General features: G+C 41.9%; 1 protein-coding gene across 1 annotated transcript; it reads right to left on the bottom strand.

Moving 5' to 3' along the window:
* Window positions 1-18,677: 18,677 nt before the first annotated feature.
* On the bottom strand, window positions 18,678-19,949 carry LOC116323275 (mast cell protease 3-like). The gene is made up of 5 exons (XM_031743562.2): window positions 19,854-19,949; window positions 19,623-19,770; window positions 19,393-19,525; window positions 19,035-19,292; window positions 18,678-18,937 (listed from the first exon to the last, which is right to left on the bottom strand). The coding sequence occupies exons 1-5, from the start codon at window positions 19,909-19,911 to the stop codon at window positions 18,770-18,772; spliced, it is 765 nt and encodes a 254-aa protein (XP_031599422.1). The 5' UTR covers window positions 19,912-19,949; the 3' UTR covers window positions 18,678-18,769.
* Window positions 19,950-20,493: the final 544 nt, after the last annotated feature.

Genomic DNA, 20,493 nt, shown 5'->3' with positions numbered 1-20,493 from the left:
GAAATGGACAGTTTGCTTTTCAGTCAGTGACACAGAAGTGTTCAGGGAAATCAGCTGCACGCACTGAAATATAAATCTGTGTTTTGAAATGGATGAACTCTGTTTCTGTAAAATTAAAATATCACCGTTAAACTTTGCACACTGAGCTCAGCAGTGGAAGGTTTTAGTCTTTATGTAATAAAACCACAGAAGAAAGGTCTGAATCTGAGCAAGAAGCTTGTTTTTACCCCAGAGCACTCCAGGATGTAGGACAGGGGACGACAGTCAGCCAGGATGATCGAGTTGTCCGTCAGACTGTGGACAAAGCCTTTAAGAAAGCCTGAGTTGAGTGCCATGACAGTTTTCTGCGAAAGAAACAAAATACTTCATTATTACCATCCATCCTTTCACTGCTGCTTACGCAGGTGACGGAGGCAGCAGTCTAACAGAGACTCCCAGACCTCCCTCTCTCAGCAAGCCAGCAGACATAAACCCCAGCCAGGAGATGTCCTGGACAGACACTAAACCACCCTAGCTGGCTGACTCAGGTAACACCCATTGTTGACCTTTCCCTAACTGTCTCAGAATCGCTCTTCGTCTGGCCCCTCACCCAGGACCAATTTGCCTTGGGAGACCCTAACAGGGGCAAAATGCCCCCGACAACATAGCTCCTGGGATCACAAGGGCACACAAACCCCTCCACCACGATAAGGTGGCGATTCATGGAGGGGGTTATTGTAATTCTTCAGCAGCTAATCAAGGTTAAAATGATTGATCGCCAGAACACAGAGGAAGACTCTCTCAACTTTCATCTAGCACCAGCAACAGGTCAAATTTTGTTGCTCCAGAATTTAGATAGTGCATTTGGTTTGAACAGAGACACAGGCTGATTCTACAAACACAGTTAAAGGCAATAAGAAGATCTTCAGCTGGACTGCACTCAGTGTTAGGTCTTGAATGCAGCAGATCGATAATCTGATTATTAAACATCCCAAAACTGTTAGTGCGCCCCAGTTTGGTGTGTTTGAGTGAAGAGTTCACAGACTAAACATTACTGACTGGAGGTGAAAAATGATTCCAGATCTTTCACGGCGAGGTTTACTTTTTGTTTCATTTTTCACGCTGTTGCCACTAAATGTTGTTATTGTAACTGTGTTGTTTCCATAATCGAGTTTAAAAAGTGAAAACGTTACTTTACTCCTGTGTAACATTTGCCTGAACCATCCGAGTTTCAGTTTTCACAGAACGGCGAGAAACGAAAACAAAACGAAAAACAAAAGAGCAAAGACGCGCACACGCGCGCACACGCACGCACACACACACACACACACACTCTATGCGATGCCGTCAGCCACAACTTTACAACCACACGAAGCCGCCAGCTTTCACTGAGAGGTTAATAAAGCAAAGAATGTTAATAACTTTGTGACTGAGTTACATCAGAGCTGCAGATCAAGAAAAACAAACAAATTCTTCTGCTCTTCTTCTTCCGCTTCACCTCACGGGGAAAGTCCAGTGGAAATCTGGGGAAAGTCTTCCTGCTATTGTTCCCTTTTTAAAACTCTGTTCACCGACTTTATACTTAGATTCACCGAGTCCTAGCATGCAAGGGGAAGGTCAAGAAGTTTAAAAAAAATACAAAATAGATTTGTGGATGAAACACAAAATAGATGCCACAATAGAGAAAATAAGCAATAGATGAGAAATAAAAATAAAAAAAGGCTACAACTCTCTGTATATAAGGGCACCAAAAGTAAAGAGATTTGTGTTTGGTTGATTATTTTTGCTGTAACAATGCTTGTTGGCACCTGGCACCTCTTCCTCATGCAGGTCAGTGGCCTGGTCACACACTGCTGTGGGATGGATCCCATTCATCAACTAGCATTTGTCAGCCAGCGTGGTTGTGTTGGCCACTCTGGCACAAACAGCGTGCTCAGGCTGATCCCACAAGCGTTCAGTTAGGTTGAATGGATTCACACCTACAGCCAATTTATAATCACCAGTTAAACAAACCTATTAACCCGTCTTTTGACTGAGCCGGGGGACTCCTTTTTCCCTACAGCGCATTGCGCCACAGCTTGTGAAAGTCGCTCTGATGATTTATGTAATACAGCAGTCAAACCTCCTTCCTGTCCGATGGCTCCACTCTCAGCGTCTGTCAGAAATTCTCAAACATTCCTGATAATCTGCCTGGGAGCTTTGCAGGGCTCAGACCCACTGCTGTCTTATTTCAGTGTGCTCACAAACAGGCGTTTGGCATTCGATCAGCAATTGGAGAAAGTCCCAGACTCTGACTTCAGTCCTTCTGCCTACAGAGTATCTCTTACTTGTCTGCATCACACAAACACAGCATGAATCTGGTTTCCTGATCAGCTTTGGTCGTACTTAAATGACACAAACGTGACGGATTTACTACCATACCATACAACCTACCATACAACCATACAACCTCACAGCATAGACTGACTCATTTAACCAGGTTCAGATGAATGAAAACTGGTTTCAGTTTCAAAGACAGCTGATTCGGTGAAAACCACAAACCTCCACCTCAGAGCTTCCTGCTGGCTCACAGCATCACTGGCAGCAGCTACTGTTTCTCCTCTGATGTGAGGACCTGTTTCCTGATCAGTAAAATCAAGTTTTCACTCAGCCAGATGATTTTTGCTTTGTCTGAGAATCAAAAGAAACAGTTAAGTAACTGAGGAAGGCCACACCCAAAGCATGGCAGCCGAGGCATTAGGAAGTATAACTGGAAGGACTAGATTTGATACCCATTCAGGTATTTATGTATGGCAGGATTTGACATTGCACTGGACCGTATCTCTTTGAGACTTCCTCCCAATCATTGTCTGGAATTGACGCTATTCAATGTGTCTGCCATACAGTTTTAAGCACAGCAGAAGAGCCTGAATGCTTAAATATATTCAGGGATCGTCCAGCTCAAGCCTCAGAAACACCTCAAACTCAGTGAGCATTTTGAAAATGAGCTACAGACATAACATCGAGCCTGAATGTACCTGAAGATGTGCCCTCTAGGAGCAAACATGCTGTTCTTCTCTTAGCCTTTGTCAATTAATTTGTTTTTCACCTGTGCTGTGTGAGCCCTGCCCCTCACTGCTGCTAACAGCCGAGCCACTCTGAGTGCCAATGATCACTCAGATTTATGTTCCCTGTCTGTTTATGGATTTCTCTGAGGTGCTTGTCTGGCTTTGTGATCTGACTCAGACTCACAGCCAGTCCAATGACCCGCTCAATGTTTGAAGTGTAAAAGCCAGTGACATAGTTCTGTCATAAAAGTGTGTTTATGGCTTTCTCTGCTGACACACCAAAGGACCAGGAGAGCTCAGAGGTCTCCAAACAAGGAAGTTAAAAGAACAAAATCTATGATGTAATCGTGGTGTTGATCAATAGGAGCAAGTTGTGAAAGTGAAGTGTGTAATTGCTTGTGATTTGCTGATCTAACTCTGAGAGCATGTGTGCAGCAGTAACAGCGGTGGCATCATGTTGAGTGTGGTGGACTCACGTTCTGATCCTCCCAGCAGGTGCTGCAGCTGGATGAACTGGGCCTGTGTGACAGCTGGAACAGGACCGACCCATTAGAGAACAGTCTGGAGTTACAGGTTAGACTTGATGGAGACTCTGCTGCAGAAGGCTGAAGACCAGGCAGCAGCAGGAGGACGAAAACTGAAAGTAAACAAACAGCACAGTCACAGAACTTCAGAACTCTGAAACTGGACCAGTCTAACACCTAAAGATGGTCTCAGAGCTACGACGGCAGTTTGTTGTTGTATAAAGCAGCAGCAAAAGCGGAACGACTGGATCTGTTCCAGATGTTTACATCTAAAGCCAGCTGTCAAATTTATAGCAGTGCTCTGATACTATATTTTAAACTGTAGGGGTACACTAATAGAGCCCTGTGGGACTCCGTACTGTGTTTAGGGTCTTTGATTTGATTACCAGAACATTTCTAAAAGCTGAGCTTCAATTAAATTTTAGTACTATAGTACCAAATCACAACCTCAGTCGCCTCAAGGTGTTTAATATAGGTAAACACCCTACAATAATACAGAGAAACACCCCCTTATGAGCAAACACTTAGTGACAGTGGGAAGGAAAAACTCCCTTCATTTGCTCGGTAAGTTATAAAGATCATAAAGGTTCTAAAAGGTCTGATAGCTGAGGCACAAAGAAAAAAAATGCTGTTTATGATGCATTATTTCAGAGGGGTGGTTTACAGAGGTTTAACCTTATGTGAGGTTTCTTGACATCACAGCTGTATTTGAGAGTTAGGAATATTTATCTGAGCGTGATAAAACAGATGATCTAAAAACTGAAGAGAAGTGCTGCCGCTAACATCGGGGATACTCTCCAGTCTCTTCCTGTTGAGCTCGAGGGTTACATGTTAGTACGTCTGTAGGTTCTCGGTCATCCAGGTCATGGTAGGCTAAGGAGCTTAGCAAGAAAGTGACTGGATTTCTTTAAGTTTCCTGAAGTTTGAACTTTAAGCTGAAATAAATGAAATGAGTCGCTTTCTTGCAAAGCTCATTAGACAACGTGTTAGGTGCAGGGCCCACCACTGGCCCTGCCCCTGAAGCAGCAGGCTGTACTGTTGAGTTGGTATGTATGGGACTGTGATATTTGTCATTTTTCATCCATTTTCTTCTGCTTATTGAAGGGTCACAGACGCCCTGAAGCCTATCTTAGCGGTTACGGGATGAGAGGCAGGGTACACCTGGACAGGTTGGCATTTGATCGCAGGGTTAAAGACAACCATTCACACCTACAACTTATATTAAAATCACCAGTTACCCTAATAACCCATCTTTGGCCCGAGTCGGAGAGAATTCACAGACACGGGGAGAACACGTAAACGCTGCACAGCTGTGAGGCGAGAGTGCTAACCACTGTGTCACCTGTATTTGTCATTTTTACTTTACCGATTCAGTGCTTTTTCTCAGCAACATTTCAACTCAGTAAGTAACCGACTGCTAGCTGTCTGCTAGCTTCACCTGAACTGGACCTCCCGACCGTGTTTGTGCTGTTGGAGCATTTTAATGACATTATCTGACCATTAATATGTCTGCTGTGAGGTTACTGTATTACAGTTTTTTCTGAATGCTTAAACCCTAACTGTGATTCTTATAGCACAATTTCTAAAACTATTAATACTTATAGCAAAACCACTCACTGAGTTTGCAAAACTAAAAGCACAAACACTGCTTTGCACTCATTTTGCCATTTTGTAACACACACACACTTTGCAAAACTGTAGCTACAATCCATTGCACAGCACTCTTTTTGAGGAACTATAAACACAACTCACTGCTTTACACTCAATTTCCAAATGATCAACACACTACTAGCAAAACTATACACATTTATGGCTGTTATTTACACTATTTTGCCAACTGTCTGGCACACTGTCACATGTGAAAACTGTTTTAGATAATTAGTTCACTTTGCAATCAGCCTAAGCACTATAAATAAACTACAGGTAAGCTGTCTGTGTGGAGTACAATGGAGGGAGCAGGAAGAGTGAGAAGAGTGAGAATTAGAGGAGGCCGAGGAAGAGGACGTGGAGGTGAAGAAGTAGGACGAAGAGGACGACAAGGACAAGGAGGTGAAGTTAGAGGAAGAGGACAAGTACGAGCAAGAGGAGGATGAGGAGGGGGAAGAGGAAGGGTAAGAAGAGTAAGAAATAGAATTACTGATGACATCAGAGCTACAATAGTGGACCATGTAATCAACCGTGGAATGACCCTGAGGGAAGCTGGCCAACGGGTTCAGCCTAACTCGAGCCGCTACACTGTAGCAAGCATCATAAGGACATTTTGAAATGAGAATCGGTTAGTACAGTCACTTTGCACTAAGATTTGTAGCACTGCCATATGCTAATGACAAACACAACAATACCATAGATGTAAAAATACTGAAATTGTTACTTTACAGAATTGCTAGACGACCAGATGCTGGGGGCAGAGGAAGAATGTTCACTGCAGACCAAGAAACCCATATAGTCAATATGGCGATTGCAAATAATCCTATACTTGGGAATAAACACTTGTGTTTGTTTTGATGTGTGTGAATAAACACCAGTACTTGAAGTTTGGATCCCTCTATGCTTACGGATCTATGACAAAAGTATGAGCTCAAACTGACATAGCCTACCTTGTGCACAGAGAAGGCAAAAGCCAGATGTGTTGTTTATTCATACCATCAGTGTGTAGTTGGTGCATTGTGTGCTTATTAATGTGATGGCTTGTGTTAACTGTTGGATACGAAAATACAATTTTTACAAAGGTGTGGAGAGTTAAGCAAGGGTTATTCGCTTTTACAGGAAAACTACAATGTTTTGCTGATTGGGCGAAGGGTTTTCTTATTTGTGTGTAGAGTTTTGCAAAAATAGCTAATAGTTACAAAAAATGTGCTTAACCCATCAGAAAAAACTGTAACACACTGAGAAGTCTGAGCTCCAGCTTTGCTGAGTGAAATTCTGGGATTTATCCTGGATGTGACTGAACTCTAATCAGCAGGTATCTGTGTTTGTGTGATGCTCCCATAACGTCTGTAAGTGCAGACTGATAACCGGCCTAGGTAGTATTAACAAATAACTTAGCGTTCCACCCTCTCACCCAAATATGGTCACTTCTGGTCACTGACAAGCCAACAGGGTGGCGGCCAAAACACCGTCTTTGCTGTTCCTCCAAACGAGTTTAAAAGATGTTTTCATCACTGGGAAAGTTCAGTGAGAAATATCTGCAGAGTCCTTGTGCTGCTGTTGTAACAAACGTGAGCCTTCAATCATTCAGCTGTTTCTCTGCTGTGAGTGTGAGGACACTCCCACGGACATACTTTCACCTGTACACTGCAAGCCCCGCTGCCTTGCCACTGTTAGATTCTAACCATGAAGGCGAATGCCATTGGAAGAATTCCTCCTTTTTTTTTTTCTTTTTTTAAATTTTTTTCTTTTTTCTTTTTTTTTTTTTTATAAAAATTAAAAAAAAAAGAAAGAAAAGAAAAAAGGAAGAGTTCCTCCTCCTCTTCCTGACGTGTTCGTGTGTTACTATGAAACATACTCCAGCACGCTGCCTCATGTTAAAACTGTGTGAGAGTTTAAAGTGTGTCAGCCTCGGCGAGCCTTCTGTTTTTTATCACAGCGTGTCCTGACAGAAGGAAATGTACGGAGTGAAAATCCCCAAACAACAGCTCACAACAAACACGTTTCCATGGAGACATCCAGCTCTGATCAGCTGACTAACAGTCTGTGGTTCAAAGTTTTTCAGGCTGTGAAAGTCACTCTCATGTTTTATGATGCAAAAAACCATCAAACTTCCTTCCTCCGTCAGTGAAACCTCCGACCTCAGCCTGTTAGCCAGTCCTCATCCTGAAACATTCCAAGTCCAAGAGACTCTTATCTGAATCTGTGGTTTCCTGACCAGCTCCCGTCTGACGTAAGACACAAACACCAGGGATTTACTCACACAGATGCAACCTCAGAGCCAGGGTGGGGCTAACAAACTCAAACGAGGTTCAGTTAAAGGAAAACTCATCTGCTTTTAGCTTCAGAAACTCAGCTGATTCTGTGAATACACCACAAACCTCCACCTGTTATCCTCTTTACCAACAGAAACACTCAGGAAAGCAAACAGGTGAATCTGAAGCAGCTAACTCACCAATGACACATTAATACATCACAGCTCAGGTGACCTTGTGTTTCACTCTATGTGGGACTCCCAAAAGGTTGATTGTTTTCATCTGGACGTGATTTTTTCAGTGAGAGAAACATTTCGTCACTCATCCAGGTGACTTCCTCATTCTCAGCTGAATGAAACGTTTCTTCAGATGTAATTTACAAAGGTCAACGTGTGAATCTCGCAGGTAACGCAGTTAGAAAGACAACATCCGATGAGCTCATCCAGCATGAAGAAGTGGAAAGAGGAAGTTTGTCATGATGTGAACAAACTACCCTTAAACATGAAGAAAATACTCCGAAAGGACAAAGATGAAACCATTTCTCATCTAAATGTTCAGGCTACGTTCTGATTGGCTGTAATTTGCAAAGGTCAACATGTGACAGGAAACAAGGCTCACAAACGGCTTCTAACAAACTTTAGCTTCCATTCATGATCAGATTCACGCAATTAGTCCCAAATCAAATAACATCAAACATCAGAGATGATCAGTAAGCAACCAACGCGAAAACAACTGCCTCCAACCATCAACACACAAAGCAGGGTATGAAGAGACCTAAAGGAGGACTTTACTGAACCATGAAACCTTTGAGAGTAAAAAAGGCAGATGAATCACGCTCACTTTCTCCTGATGCTATATACAGAGAAGGCCTCGTTATTAGCAGCACACTGTGTCTGAGGAGGATGTGCGGAGGTACTTCAGGAGAGTGAACCCACGCAAAGCTACTGGTCCGGACGGGATTCCCGGCCGCGTCCTCAAGTCATGCGCGGCTCAGCTGGCTGGAGTGTTTACACATATCTTCAACCTTTCCCTCTCTCTGTCTGTAGTCCCAGCCTGCTTCAAAATGGCCACCATCGTCCCTGTACCCAAATCCTCCACCATCTCATCATTGAACGACTGGCGACCTGTAGCCCTGACCCCCATCGTGAGCAAATGCTTCGAGAAGCTGGTCAGGGACTTCATCTGCTCTGCACTACCCGACTCACTGGACCCTCTACAGTTCGCATACCGCCACAACAGGTCCACTGATGATGCCATAGCCCTGACACTCCATGCTGCCCTGTCACACCTGGAGAAGAGAGACACGTATGTGAGAATGCTGTTTGTAGATTACAGCTCAGCATTCAATACCATCGTTCCCTCGAAGCTGGACAGGAAACTGCAGGATCTAGGACTGAGCAGCTCCCTCTGCAGCTGGATCCTTAACTTCCTGTCTGACAGACGCCAAGTGGTCAGACTGGGCAGCACCACCTCATCCCCATCACACTGAACACTGGTGCTCCACAGGGGTGTGTACTGAGCCCTCTCCTGTACTCACTCTACACCCACGACTGCACGGCCACTAACAACTCCAACATCATTGTGAAGTTTGCGGACGACACTACAGTGGTGGGTCTTATCACCAACGGTGATGAGACAGCCTACAGGGAGGAGGTCAGCGCCTGACCCACTGGTGTCAAGACAACCATCTCACCCTCAACGTCGCAAAGACAAAGGAGCTGATAGTGGACTTCCGGAGGTGCAGAGGAGTACACACCCCATCACCATCAACGGCGCCGCTGTGGAGAGAGTGAGCAGCTTCCGCTTCCTTGGTGTACATCTGGCTGAGGATCTTACGTGGTCAGTACACATAAACAAGACAGTGAAGAAGGCGCAGCAGCGCCTCTTCTTTCTCAGGAGACTGAAAAGATTCGGCATGAGCCCCGCATCCTCAGGACCTTCTATCGCTGTGCCATTGAGAGCATCCTCACTGGATGCATCACCACCTGGTATGGCAACACCACCGCTTACAACCGCAAAGCTCTCCAGAGAGTAGTGCGGTGTGCTGAACGGATAATTGGAGGTGAGCTTCCCTCCTCCAAGACATCTACAGGAAGCGGTGCCTGAGGAAAGCGGGAGGATCATCAAGGACTCCAGTCACCCCAGCCATAAACTCTTCAGACTACTTCCATCAGGAAGGAGGTTCTGCAGCATCCGGTCCCGTACCAGCAGACTGAGAGACAGCTTTTTCCACCAGGCCATCAGACTGCTGAACACGTCATAGACACCTCACCCTCACTACTGGAACTTCAACATTATGCACTCCATACTGTACATTAATGCCACTGTTTTGCACATACCTACCTCTGTATATTTTATATTTTATATATCTTATTTTATTGTTTACTCTATTTCATTTGTAAAACATGTATATACACACTCACACACACACACACACACACACACACACACACGTGAAAAACATATTTAGTACACACATTCAGTAATGTATATACCTTTATATATGGTACATATATTTATTACTTTTTAGATTAACCATTTTTATATTTTGCTTGTTGCACGTTATTGTATTTTGCACAACTCTGTTGCTTGTGAAGCTTGCACACAAGAATTTCACTCGCATGTACTGTACCAGTGTACCTGCACATGTGACGTGACAATAAAGGTGATTTGATTTGATTTGATTTGATAACAATCTGAAAGAGTGAGCAAAGCAGAACCTCGTGTGACCGCAAAATCTTTCAGAACTCTTACTGATAAGAAGCTGTAACCACCTGAGAAAAAGTGGTTTTAAAAAAAAAGATATCTTAGTTGTGGTAAATTGAGAACATTTAAGGGTCAGTTAACCCAGATCACAAACAGACACACAGCAACACCCCAGCGTGTTTGGAGCTGCTCTCTCTGACACTCCTGCGCTCAGAGTGACGTCAGCTGCTCTGATGGCTGTTTGTCTTTTTTTCCTTCGTTTGAGCTGAGCTGGTTTCATTACTGCAGCGTGGATTTGAAACTCCACCCGACAAAAAGTCCCCCAACAGCCCAGCCGGATCTCTGACTTTCCCCTCACGTTCACTGTTTTTGTGCAGACCGATGATCTGTAGGTCAAAGGGCAAGCTGCTGTTTCCACGCTCCACCTGTTCTTACTTGCAGGTGAGACTCCATGAAAGGGAAATCAGCACTGCAGAGTGCTTTAAATATGTCCATTTCACAGATTTAAAGAAAGTTGTCACAGGTTCTTCTTGGTCATTCGCTTGTTTCAAACACATTCACCCTTCAGGCAGACTGACACACGGCTCAGGAAGGTAAAACGGTAACCAAAGGAATGTGTTGTTCATAATAATTTAGCGGGTTAAGATAAGAGGACAGGTCATCAGTGTCAAATTGTTCCATTATTCAGGCTGATTGATCAGTTTGGGGATTTAGTTGAAGGATGGAGACCGTCTCCCTCCCCCCACAGGAAGCCAACATGAAACACATCTGAGGGTCAAAGCAGGACAAACAGGATTGTTTGAGGACGAGCGAGAAACACCTCCTCTGAGCGCCGGACTTTCCAGGAAATCACTTCCCATTAACTAAATCACAGCTGCGTGTGCAGAAGGACTTAAAACACTGAAGCCATCATTAAAAATATGATGTCTGTTACTCTGTTTTTATTCACTGAGCGCAGCAGGCACTGTAATATGCTGTAACTACAAGAGCGACGTCATTATTTAATGAAACTTTAATTTTGATTCGCTCTCAGAGCAAATCTGAACATAAATTCTGATCTTTGCAAGTTTAATAAGGTTAACAGGTAACACGGTGAATGATAACAGGTTAGATGAGCGTCTCTGTGTGCCGTTGCCCTGCCCTGAAGTCCTCTGTTACACAGAGAGGAGGTGTTACAGTAACAGTGACTGATGATCGGAATTTATACTCGTGATCTTTTTGGCCCATTATAAAACAACAAGTTATTTATGATGGATTCAATCCCAGCAGTCATTTTTTGGTAAATACCAAAAATCCCTTTTTGGCTTTTGGGCACAGCACTGGCTATCGGAATGCGTCAAAGTGTGTCCGCTGTGTTCACCTGCTGCAGGTGAGACAGAAACCCTGACTGTGGCCGGCGGATAGTTCACAGAAGAAAGAAAGATCACAGACAGAGACCGTCAGAGGGACAGACAACTCACCGCACACGGAGACCATCGTGATGTTCGTGCTGGAAGAGATCATCTTGTTAGCAGCTACTTGGCGGGTAACGCACTGAGCACTGAGCCACGGGGCGTGTCTGTTTGCTTTTATATCGGAAAGCCCCGCCCTCCATGGCTTCCCCCCACCCTCCCATTTTGACGCCATCTGTCGGTGGTCGGTATCATTACACTACTTTAACGTCTCACAAACATAATAATAATAATAATAATAATAATAATAATAATAATAATAATAATAATAATAATAATAATAATAATAATAATAATAAAATTGCGAGTTTAGACCTTTTCTGGGGGTCCTCTAAATTCCATCATAGCATTCCTTAAATATCACCAGTAATCCTAATAATAATATCCTAATGTCAAATTTAACCAACTTGTCTTTTGGAGATGGTAAATGAATGAAAACAGGTTTAAACATGCAGAGTTCTTCATGTCAGAATGCCACAGTGCACTCGCACAGAAGCTGTGCATGCCTCAGCAGTGTGGCAGTGTGCCACTGAAAGAAGAAGAGACAGATCAGTGGTGCAGATTTCATTCAGTTCAATTCAATTTTATTTATACAGCCCCAAATCACAACAACAGTCGCTTTAAGGCGCTTTATATTGTAAGGTAGACCCTACAATAATACATACAGACAAAACCCCAACAATCATATGATCGCCAATGAGCAAGTACTTTGGTGACAGTGGGAATGAAAAACTCCCTTTTAACAGGAAGAAACCTCCGGCAGAACCAGGCTCAGGGAGGGGCGGCCATGACTGGTTGGGGTAAGAAAAGGAAGACAAGATAAAAGACATGCTCAGTGGAATAGACCCAGAGATTAATAACAAGTATGATTCAGTGCATTTAAAACACATTTTACCTGAAACGTTGCCAAGTAAAAGTGCAAACTCTTCTGATGATGCTGGGTCATTAATGTGACCTATCACATGTCTGCTTATTGCTCTTTAATTAACGATAGTTAACATAGACTAGAGCAAATTCTCATGCTGGAATATCACGAGTTATCAGCCCAGGAGCTGATCAGCATTATGGTTTTAGTTTGTTATAGTTTCATGGTCTGTTTACAGCACATTTATAGGTAGTGACGGAAACCCCGACTTTTCTTTCTACATGAATTTAAAACCGTTACCTGTCAGCAGCAGCTCCCAGTCAATTACAATGCTGTAATAAATTCTGCTTCACTATTACACTTACCATTTGTGTGACAGCACAGAGCTTGAGAGGTAAGAGTGGACATGTAGTCAGAAGCACAGTTATAATGCCAAGGTGGTGCCTTGTGCTTTACCCACATTCACTGATGATGATCATTTCACATAACTAAGCAGTGATTTGCACTGTTATCAAATGCAGATCTCCAACCTGCTCTTATAATAACTCAGATCATCATCCCTTATCATCAGTGTGATTGTCAGAGCAAAGAATGAGTGAGGAGGATGCAGAGATCGTACAAAAGTGGGAAGACCAGGTGAGCAAATTTGCAGGTAGGAAAGAAAAACCATAACTGTCTGGGTAATTTAAAAAAAATAGATTTACACCCATTTCACAGATGCTTTGTGTGTTTTCCAAAAACTTAAATTTATAGTGGACATTTTAAATAGTATTGATATGAACTGATGTGCATTTAACAGAACTGACAGGACTCTAAACATGCTTGAACAGGAAGGCTCCCTTCTGATCTTTGCTGTGTCTGCACGCCCACATTACCTGGTAATGGTCATCGTTTAAAAGGTGCTGCTCAGTAACCAAACATCGCTGTGTTATTTTGTCCTAAATATGCAAACCTGTCTCATCTTTGATCAGCTCAGAAAGCTTGACTACTGGATGCTTGTGTTTATCCTCAGAGTGACTTATATGACCTAAAATTAATAAACAGAATTTAAGAGGAGGGAGTGGAGGACATGATACAAACAGGCCTATTAGTGAACCATGCTGGAACAAACTGAGTGTTGCTCCTGTTTCTTTCAGTCTGAAACACATGTGTTGGAGTAAGTTTAGTGCACTCAGAGCTGATCAGTGTCTTTAAACTGAGCTGCAGACGAGACAAACAACATTACAAAACAATGCTGTGATCAAAAATAAATGGATTTAATGAAACTCACTGATTATATTGGTCAATGTTGGACCAAATTATTTAACATATATATCAATGACGTGCATTGTGCGCAAAGTAGTAACAAATTATACTTTTTCCATTATACTAATATTTTTTGTTCCCAAATTTATTGGATGAGATGAGTACCAAAATGAATAACTGTCATAACTGTGGAGCGGTGAGGAGTGTGAAACCAAATGCAGGCACTAATGATTAACTGTGAGTGAGTTTTATTTTTACTGGAAAGAGAAATGCAAACAAAAGCAGAGCATGGCAGTGACTTAAACTATCAAAACCTAAACTGGGAGAAGCTACAAAAGAATAATACAAAGGAACAAAAAGCCTGTGACTAGAAACCTGAGATGAGGAAACACGGAACATGAAGACCAGTGAGGAGAAACATGGAACTTGGAGAAATACAACAGGAGACATGCAGTAGAAATGCATGCACAGACATTGACAGAGTGACACAGAACTAAGACTAAACATACAACATATGGAGACAAATAAGGAGAACAGAACTAAACCTTCACTAGAGCCATGACACCAGGAACACAGGGGAGGCACAGAAACAGAACAGAAACCTAAACCAGGAACTATAAATATAATACAGCAAACAGTAATTCAAAGAGTATAACTTAAACCAAAAAACTCAACCACTGGCTCACAGACCCAGTACCATGACAATAACATGATGCTTTAGCTTGATTGATGAGCTTTCTTGGGGTAATAACAGATGAGAGACTTAGCTGAAAAACACTTGTTAATGAGGTATTCATCCCAAAGTATCGAGAAGCATTGCGGGCGCTGGATTGGTGGCTGCCCACTGCTTCACTGAGTGAATGGGTTAAATGCATAGAGAATAATTTCCCCACGGGGATCAATAAAGTATACATTATTAATTTTTATTATTACACACACACACATTGGGTATTCATACCTTGTGGGAATTGACATAATGCTTTCCCTAACCCCTTACTCTAACTAGGGATGGGTACCGGTATCCAGTGCCATTATGGCACTGGTTCTATCATAAACGGTAGTAACCAGACCGAAAAGCAGCGCACATTTTGGTGCTTTATTTCGGTGCTTTATTTTCCTGAGATGTCATACACTTTGGATTCTAGCCAATCATTTTGCCTTTCCAAGGATAGTAGGTAGGCCCAGGTACGTACATTCTTTTAGAGCAGAGCTACAGATTAAAAATGCCCAAGGCGAAGCGATCAAAAGTCTGGCTGTACTTCACAGCAAAAGATGCAAACTCAGCAGCCTGCAACAAGTGCTTTAAGGTGATACTGTGCAAAGGAGGTAACACCTCGAATCTGATGAAACACCTGGCGACACATAGCATTTTTTTAAAAGCCGAGAAATGCACCGTATTTGATAGCTTGCTGCAAGACCTCACACCGAGCACATCTACTGCGGGTGTGGAGCCTGTTATCGGCCCCGGAGTAGACCCGAAGAGTAGAGTCCTGGCCCCTAGCCCTGCCAGTGTAGCAGAAATGATGACGGATGATGATGGCAGCAGCAGCCGTTCTTCTCTGAGTGAGTAGCTTAATGTTGTTCATGTGTAATTTACGTTGCGTAGGCTAACCACTTTATTAAATTAATGCATGTACCGTTTCAAAAGTACCGGTTTGGCACCGGTATCCGATAAAACCTAAATGATACCCATCCCTAACTCTAACCCAAACCATTAAAAATGAATGAATTGTAACCCTGATGCTAAAACCACATTTTGAGTCTAAAAAATGCCTTTTAAACTTATGGGGACCAGGATTTTGTTCGTCATAAGGGCTGTTGGTCCCAAAAGTATAGTAAACTTCCATTTTTTGGTCCTTACAAAGATGTAATTACACACACACACACACACAGTTACTTACTTCACCTTAAGCATTCATCTTAGTTCAGGCCTATCAAGAACTGTTCACAGGTTTCCACCTGCTGGTTTGTGTGTAATCATGGTGAATTATGCTATAACACTCAATGAAGGAATACTGTCAAAGGAAGCTAACAGCAGTGGCTAATATTTCCTTTACACCACCTTAGAATAACGGGAGCATCCACATGGTGCATCAGCAAACAGTCAACCTTAAATACAGGAAACGGATCACTGTAGGTCAAAGACACAAGACCACAGGAGTGGTTTGCTCAGGAGCCACACTCCAATGTAATTTACTTTCCATTCCAGTAGGTGGCGCATCACTACACAACATGTAAGGTGGCGCTGAACAATAAGAAAACACTTGTATAGAATTGTATAACATAAAAAAAACAGCTGTGATCAGTTTTTTATGATATCTTAATCATCTTATAGTGCCATATCACCTCATTAGAGCACTTCGCTCTCACACTGCAGGCTTACTTGTTGCTCCTAGAGTATTTAAAAGTAGAATGGGAGGCAGAGCCTTCAGTTTTCAGGGCCCTCCTCTGGGGAACCAGCTTCCAGTTTGGATTCAGGAGACAGACACTATCTCTACTTTTAAGATTAGGCTTCAAACTTTCCTTTTTGCTAAAGCATATAGTTAGTTTTGCATCAGGTGACCCTGAATCCTCTGCTTGCTGGGGGATTCCCATGATGCATTGAGTGTTTCTTCTTCACTCTGTGTGTTTATACATCTCTCTGCATTTAACTCCTTAGTGCCTGAAATATGATGTATTTGTCAGAAAATTAAATTTCTTTGAAAATGGAGATATTATTGAACCATTTGACAAATTTGTCTAAAAAATTAATTACATTTTAATTTCCATCATATTTACTATGTTTGGCTTTTAACAAAATTGTTTAAAAATGTATTGTGTAATTTATTAAGGTTTTCCATGGGGAAAATTATATCAAATATGTTACACTATTATTGGATGTGATTTTTTGTTGAGAGAGAAGAAAATTATACTTTTTGTGTTTCTGTGCTTGGAGTGAAAGGAACGGTCTGAGTGTAAAGCTCTTCAAGATGAGGTACAACTATATAGTTTTAATGAGATATAAAGAAGAGAAAGAGATCAATGATGAAGATGAAGAGAGAGCTGAGTATAAAAGCAAAGCTTTCAATGTACCAGCTGATCTGCATCCCCAGCTTCACTTACGGTCACGAGCTCTGAGTAGTGGCTGAAAGAATGAGATCTTGGATACAAGCGATGGAGTTTTCTCCGAGGCGGGGCTGGCCTCTCTCTCAGAGAGGGGGTGCAGAGTTCAGTCATTCAAGAGGAGCTCAAAGTAGAGCTACTTCTCCTCCACAGCAAAAAGAGCTAGTTGAAGTGGTTCTTGCATCTGCCTAGGATGCCTTCTTTTAGGCGAGGTGTCTTAGACATGTCCCACTGGGAGGAGTCCCTTGTGTAGACCGTGGACATGATGGCGAGCTTACAACCCCTGAATGGCCTGGGAACGCTGGTGTGAGTTGGAGGAGATGGCTGGAAAGCTGGAAGTCTGGGCTTCCAGATAAGTGGAAGGAAATGGAAAAATGGATGAACTGATGAATGGATGGATGTCTGTCTTCAGTTACTACTTCATACTTATTGTAACTGTCCCTGAGACAGTTAAAATAAAGTTGTTTATTTCATATGTTTCTGTGATAGATTCATGCTTAATTTAGTTCATTTATTTGTTGGAAAGAATACAAAATGTATTGGATAAGACAATAAACGTGCAGCATTGATTAAACTTGTCTAAAATATGTGGTTAGAAAATAAGGGTTTGTTAAAGATGTAAAGTTTGTTTGAGGTAGAGTTTGAAATGGTCACATGACCAGAGTTTGGCTGAGAGCACAACCATGGCATTGCGGGTCAGAACTAGCATGGAGCTACAGAGCTACAGATGCTGCTACAGCCACAACATTAATGTTATTCTACATGTGGTCCAAGAGGCGCACACACAAGGTATGGTTTTCATGTATATTGTTTATATAATGCTGCATACATGTTCTTCATTGGCAATAAGAGGACATTTTCAGTAATATCCATTATTTTGCATTTTTTCTGTTCTGCTGGCTCAAGACTGTTTATGGACACTAACATGAGAGACTTTGATAAGATCAAAGACATTTATGTTGTAAACTTTGTGTTTTCTTCAGTTTTCACGGTGTCTGAAGACAATACGAGAGAGAGAGAGAGAGAGAGAGAGAGAGAGAGAGGGGGAAATAAATTTCCGAAGACATCTGTATGATGCGTGGCCATTCTTTGTTGGACCCCTGTAGTTACACTAATTAAAAAACTGATAACTTATGGCGAAGTGGTGGGATTACAAACGCGTGCACTTCTTCCCACTCGTTATCGATATGTAAACTGAATCTGTTGGTATCCGATTTGGGTCCTTTCTGTCTGCTTTCATAACAGCTGGGGTTATTTAATCATGTGTGATATCACTTATGTGTGCTATGGTTTATGCAGTGAAAACACTTTTACAGATGTGTAACGATTTGCAGCCATCAGCATGTTTTTATCTGGATTTTGGCGAATCGCCTATCAACAAACATTTCTTTGAATTCAGTGATGAATCACACGAAGCAGTTTCATGCTTCACCTCTAGCATCACATAGTCTCCCTTATCAATTTACTGCCACACAAATTCTCTTGATATCTGTTTGCATCATTTACACTCCCCACTCACTTTAAAATAACGTGTGTAACTGTGACTCTGCAAACTTTGAGAAGACTGTGGCTGGTGATAATCATCTGTTGTTTTCTAAAGATGACAATAAAACAGAGCAGAGTGTATAATTTTTATATTGGGTGGAGAAATAAATAAGTTTCACTATTTAAATTAATTTCTAATGCATCTGCAAAGTGACCTTTGGTTGGTGAAGTATATATTGTTATATTTGTATTTTAGGTGTACAATAATACAGTTATACATGAATATTATCTGAGTATATATCATGTGGAAGAATTTATTATTTAAATGTACATGTTCAAAATAAATGAGGAAGTCACATGTTTAATGCTGGGTATATTTTTATTTTCATTTTTGGTTATGCTAACAGAAGATCAGAAATGCTGACATTTCAATAATATACAAGCCAAACTTTCAGTGAAGTTTTTACTCTTCATATTTTCTGGATTTGACAACCTTGTCAATCCACTGACGGTATTTTGAGATGTCCGTATAGACGTTGGGTTTATCGGGGTAACTGCAGTTTTCTTTATAGTTGAAAGAAACAACGCCAACAGCCAACCCGTCGCACACCAGAGGACCACCAGAATCTCCCTGTGAGGAGGAAGAATTTTAATTTACCAGCTTTTATTCAGTTTTTATATATTTATCATCAAGGAGCCAGTTTACACTGAAAGGTCAGAACACATACCTGACAGAATCCTTTGGTTGTTTTGTATCCACCTGCACAGATAACATTGGCAGGAAGACCACCCCATAGTTCTTTACAGACTTGTTTGTCAATGACAGACACGTTCGCCACCATCAGCTCATCAGCAGGTTTATTATCATCCATTTTAGTTTTTCCCCATCCAGCCACCTGACACACTTGGTTTTCTTGAAGGTTTATTTCAGCAGGTGGAAGCTGAATTGTTTGTACCCTGTCATTTAGCTGAACTTTCTCAAGCAGCTGGAGACATGACATGAAGTAAAAAATATAAATATATATGTTCATACGATAGTTCTTTAGTTATAATTTGAATAATAAAACCACAAGAACATGTGCTTACTTTAATCAGCATGATGTCATTACCACATCCAACTTCTTTATAATTTTCAGGGATGGTTTTGTTTTCAATCTTTATTTTTTGATGATTGCCGTTCTTCAGATTGTGGTTGCCGAGAACAACGTGTGTGAGGGTCCTGAAGGTGTAATCAGTGAGAGGTAATCAATACATTTTCTAAATGTGTTTTAATGACATGAGTCAGAGATTACAGCAGAAGATGTTTGATTACTCACCAGTTATAACAGTGTGCAGCCGAGACTACAAAGTCCTCAGTGATGAGAAATCCTCCACAAACATGACCCCTGTTGTCCTGCACAGAGGCCATGTACTGCGTCGAGTTCTCTGGGGCTTTTTCACCATGTATGATGTCACTTCCATGTGCTGAAAAAAGTAAAATAAAGGAAATCAAAATGAAGTTAATGTTCCATTAAACGATCGGAGGACAATAGACTTGCAGTTCTTACCAAGTTGTCCGAGCCATGCCAGAACATGGAGGAGCAGAAATTTCTGCAGACCGAGCATGATGCCAGCACAAAGGTGAAGTTGTGTTTGTAGGAGTGCTGAGGTGAACCTTTTATACAGCAGTTTACTTCATTGCCAAATATGATTATAATCCATCAAATTTGGCTTTCAGCCACATCCTTTACTCAGCATAAGATTGAAACTGGTGTTATCATCTTGTTCATCAGCTTATCGGTGTGAAACACATTCATCATGTTTAGTCGTCATTATTTTAACTCGATTTGCTGCTCACTTTTATTCATGTAATTTAAGAGCCTTTGGGCCTCCTGATCGTCTGTGGTTATTAATCACTTTTAATGGGTGAAACCTCGTGTGTAACACCGAGATTCTTCTCTGTGGAAATCACACTTGGTCAGATTGAACGAGTGGCTGTTTTTGTAGTTCATGCTCATTTCTGATTTTTTTCTTTGCTGTCTTTCAGTCTCGTTAGGAGGACCTGCTTCTCCTCACTGTGACAATAAATCAGGTAAATCTGAAAACTAAAGCCTTCCCCTTGTAGTCAGTCCACTCATCTTCACTCTCTTCACTCCTGATCATCTCAACAAATGAACACATTTTTTCTTTTTGTAATCGAGTCGGCTG

Source organism: Oreochromis aureus, linkage group 23 (assembly GCF_013358895.1).
Source record: "Oreochromis aureus strain Israel breed Guangdong linkage group 23, ZZ_aureus, whole genome shotgun sequence".
Taxonomy (NCBI): domain Eukaryota; kingdom Metazoa; phylum Chordata; class Actinopteri; order Cichliformes; family Cichlidae; genus Oreochromis; species Oreochromis aureus.
Note: the sequence above shows the minus strand (reverse complement) of the source record. Positions and strands in the feature narration are given on the sequence as shown.